The sequence below is a fragment of the Saccostrea cucullata genome, unplaced genomic scaffold (genome assembly GCF_032062105.1).
Source record: "Saccostrea cucullata isolate Sc308-1 unplaced genomic scaffold, CSIRO_AGI_Scuc_v1 ctg12727, whole genome shotgun sequence".
NCBI lineage: Eukaryota > Metazoa > Mollusca > Bivalvia > Ostreida > Ostreidae > Saccostrea > Saccostrea cuccullata.
The window spans coordinates 14,436-18,327 of record NW_026921208.1 but is presented as its reverse complement, the minus strand read 5'-3'; the positions used below and the strand labels follow the sequence as shown (position 1 = coordinate 18,327).

Sequence of the window (3,892 nt, the reverse complement as noted above, 5' to 3'; positions counted from 1 at the left end):
CAAAATAGACCTATGTTGTTGACTGATTTGATATCATGTAATATAACCCCCCCCCCCCCCCATTCAGTAATGAACTTGTTGACCTGCTTGTTTATTTTCCTGTGTTTTTATCAATCTTGTGGCCACTTTTTAATGGTGCACCATGCCAATATAAGTGATTAATGTAGGTAGTGTAGTGAGTGAGACAATATGTTAACATTAATAGGAGTTTTCCCCAGTGTACAAGTTGATGATACAAGGCTAGAATTGTTTAGTGCTCTCGCAAATGGATGCTGCATGTCTCCCATCACACAAGTTGCATGCATGGTTGAACCTACAATTTGGGTAAAACCTGCATGATTTACCAGCATTATAGTAATGACAATATTGGGTAGCATTAGCATTAGATGATGAACGGTTTTGTTGGGCCGAAATTATGTTATTTGTGTGATTGACTTTGCCTTGAGGGTTAACCCGATCTTGAGCCTGAGTTAGACTGTTGTTCGTGATATACAATAGCCACAATTCGCTGTTTATTTGGCCCCAGGAAGACTGGGGGTTAGACACTTTGAGTAGGCGAAACTGTTCATCATACTTGAACCAACCTGTAGACCGGGATTCTGCAATTCTTACATCCCGCATGTATTTTAATAGTTCCTGGGACCTTGTTCTATATTTTTCCAGCATAATACTTGTAAATATAATGAATGCAGATGTCCATTCTTCAATAGATAGGAAAGTGTTTGATTTTTTGCTTGACAAGGCACATAGTGCCGTTGCGTATTTGAATCTGACCTTGTGTATTTTCGTGGTCGACCAGTTCCCTTGCGGATTTTAAGAGGAGGGACAAATTTATGAATTGTCCCTCCCAAATTTTTGTTTTGAGCTTTAGAGGGACATGTGCATTGATCGGGTCAAAGGCGCAAGTGTTCAAAATTGGTTGATATTCTTGAATACTAAAATTCGGTCCAACAAAATTTTCAGTGGGTGGCATTAGAATCCCAGACTCACCAATTTCCTGATTTGTAGTTATCCCGACCAATTCGTCTCCATGAGGCTGACTCTGACTGGCCACATTGACGATGGCCCCCGCTGGTGTGGGAATTTGGTCGACGCCATGTTGCGTGTGATCGCCATGTGGTCCTGTCCTTTCGCCCTCCCTCCTTCGTTTCCTTCCCCTGCCCTTGGAAGGCGTAATGAAGCTCCGTGTGTACTCCTTTCTCCCTCTCGTATCCGTGCTAGTTCGTACAGGTGGCATATTTTCCGTAGTACCTCGGATGGCAGCCGATACTTCTCAAATTTACAAAAAATTTTGTTGTGCAGGTTACTGTGATTTTTCCAAACAGCGGAAACGGAAATTGTGTGATATTAGATAGGTCGTACCAAGGAATGTTACAACCAATTAACTTGTACTTTGTATAAGCATACAATCAAATCGCACTAGACTTTTTTCGTCAATTAAATGAGATTATTTAATATGTTAATAAAATAATCTGTCTTATTTAGTAGCAATGAATGGTGACAAAGTCAATTACTGCATGAAAAGTGTAATTGAAGATCTTTTTTCATCGTAAAAAAAGAGTTGTTCTTTTTCTCACTTTTCATAGCAGTAATATTAGAATACTAGTGTTTAGTTCTAAATGTATTCCTACATTTCTACATATTTCTTACATATACCTAGGATAGGTGTATTTATAGTCTACATAAATGTACATGTATCAAATGAAGCTTCATTTAGCTGTTGCAATTATATGTACTCCAGAGATAACTTGGTTACAGTTTATGTGAAGAGCACAAAGAAGCAGGTTTTTAAGGAAAAAATGTCTTTTTGACTCTCCAGTTAGTTCCCCAAGGTGAATTTGAAAATTCCAAAACCTTAACCTTAATGCACATATACATGGACACCATCACTCATATCCTAAAAGATGACTTGGGGTACAAGGGAAAAATGTAAAACGAGTTTGAGGGAGAAGTTAATGAGACAGATGGACGGACCAGGATTACAGTAAGATACCCGACCTTTAGGTAGTACGATTATAAAAGATATATTCAATTAAAGTCAATTGTTTCATTTTTTGTATGGCTTAGGCTATATCTTTTGACTGGTATCATGTATCATGTCTTCTCGACTAAATATAATACTTCCTCATGTATTTTGAAATAAATTCTTTGATAATTTTTATGAATAGAGAAGACAGATTTTAGAAGTCTGTTTTATGACCCCACTTATTGCTCCTTCGGTTAACTGTAAACAAAATCTATACACAGCTACTTTTACGGTGTTTGCTCGCTCAACCCGGGAGATTCTTAGACAAATTTGATGACTTCTTTGAATAACGTCAGCGGGGATTAAATCACCATTGTAAAGTCATTAGACAAATAATTAGAGGTGTCTTGTGCCAAGCAGAAGACGATAAAGTACTAAAATCAGCTTTAGAATACTTGACAGGTAGTCAAGGACTGTGTACTGTTTATAATATACTTGTCACGCATCTTGACGGTGTCAAGAATCTTCAAAACAAAAGTATGAGGAAGAGAAACTAAACAACAAAATTTAATGAAAAAACTTAAGAATGTGTACATGATATGTTTTGTTTTAATGAAACAGGTGAAGATAAAGAACGGTGACCTTTAATTACAATCACAAAATCCTAGAAGTTACGGAGATGTGACCTGGCTCCGGGGACATGCATCTAGATTGGCTCAGTTTTGATCTTATTCTCAATTTATAATATTTTATCCCTTGTAAAAGTGAGACTCGGATCAAAATTGAGCTCATCTAGATTTATGGACCCGAAGTCATATCTTAAGAGGAAGTAAGCATCCAATGTTGGCTAGTAATACATAATTTGGACGTTATTTTCTATTCCAATTAATAAGAAGGATTAAAAATGAATGCAGCCAAATATGTAACAGATGATACAATCTTTTATCTAAAAACATATGAACTTTTAAACGATACAAGTTCGTATACATTCAAAAAGGATGGTTGCAGAAAAATGCACAATTCATTCGGTTTGATTTGAAAAGAATTGCTTTTGCTATGAGCTTTCGTGATTTGTACTGAAATGTGTTAGTCATTTGCTTAATATTTAAAAAATCGAGAAATGAAAAAAAATTTTTTGGCAATGTGTAACTTACATATACGGATTTACCCAATGATGAAAAGCAGTTTCATCATTTTTTTTTTATAGTTTTTGTATTTATAGTTATAGATATAACTTCATTTTCATTGTTAAGAAAGAAAAAAATTTAAAAGATCACTTACAATCAGACAAGAATTACAAGGTTAAAGTAAATGTGAAAACATATCAAATATCATGTTGATTGTTATTTACTTATTTTTTTTTCTAAAATGTGTTTCCTATTCGAAGAGGATTAAGGAAAATATTCGTATAGAGTAGTCCTCTGTAGGAAAATACATGAATAATGTAAAAAGACTAATATTAATAACAACTTCTTACAGGAAAGGAACGATCACTCAGACTGCATTATCCTTGTAATAACCAGATAAATTGTCAACGTTATCTCCTTATAGTGAAGTCCTAAAACGAGATGAAAGTAGACCCAAAAGTATAATATGAGGTAAACACCTTCCAGTTGTTATTCATGTTTTTGATCGATCTTACTATGTATTCAATACTCAGTATTGCTTTTTGTGTGTAGATTCCTTATTTTTCGCGAGTACTTTTTATCGCAATTGGGAATGAGAATAAGAATTGGCGAATGGATGGTTGATCAAGAGTTTTAACATTGATTTCAACACCATAAAAATAAAGGCGAGTAATTTAATTTCGCGTGTGTTGCTTCTCGCAAAATTACGCGATATTTAATTCCACGCGTATATTTAGGAATCTACATTATTCTACAATTGTCTATTTTTATTGTTCACATGTTGGATTTTTCTACTTGA

General features: G+C 34.9%; 1 protein-coding gene across 1 annotated transcript; it reads right to left on the bottom strand.

Moving 5' to 3' along the window:
* Nucleotides 1-158: 158 nt before the first annotated feature.
* Nucleotides 159-1,329, bottom strand: LOC134259476 (uncharacterized). The gene is made up of 2 exons (XM_062742054.1): nucleotides 991-1,329; nucleotides 159-313 (listed from the first exon to the last, which is right to left on the bottom strand). The coding sequence occupies exons 1-2, from the start codon at nucleotides 1,235-1,237 to the stop codon at nucleotides 159-161; spliced, it is 402 nt and encodes a 133-aa protein (XP_062598038.1). The 5' UTR covers nucleotides 1,238-1,329.
* Between the last annotated feature and the right edge of the window lie 2,563 nt (nucleotides 1,330-3,892).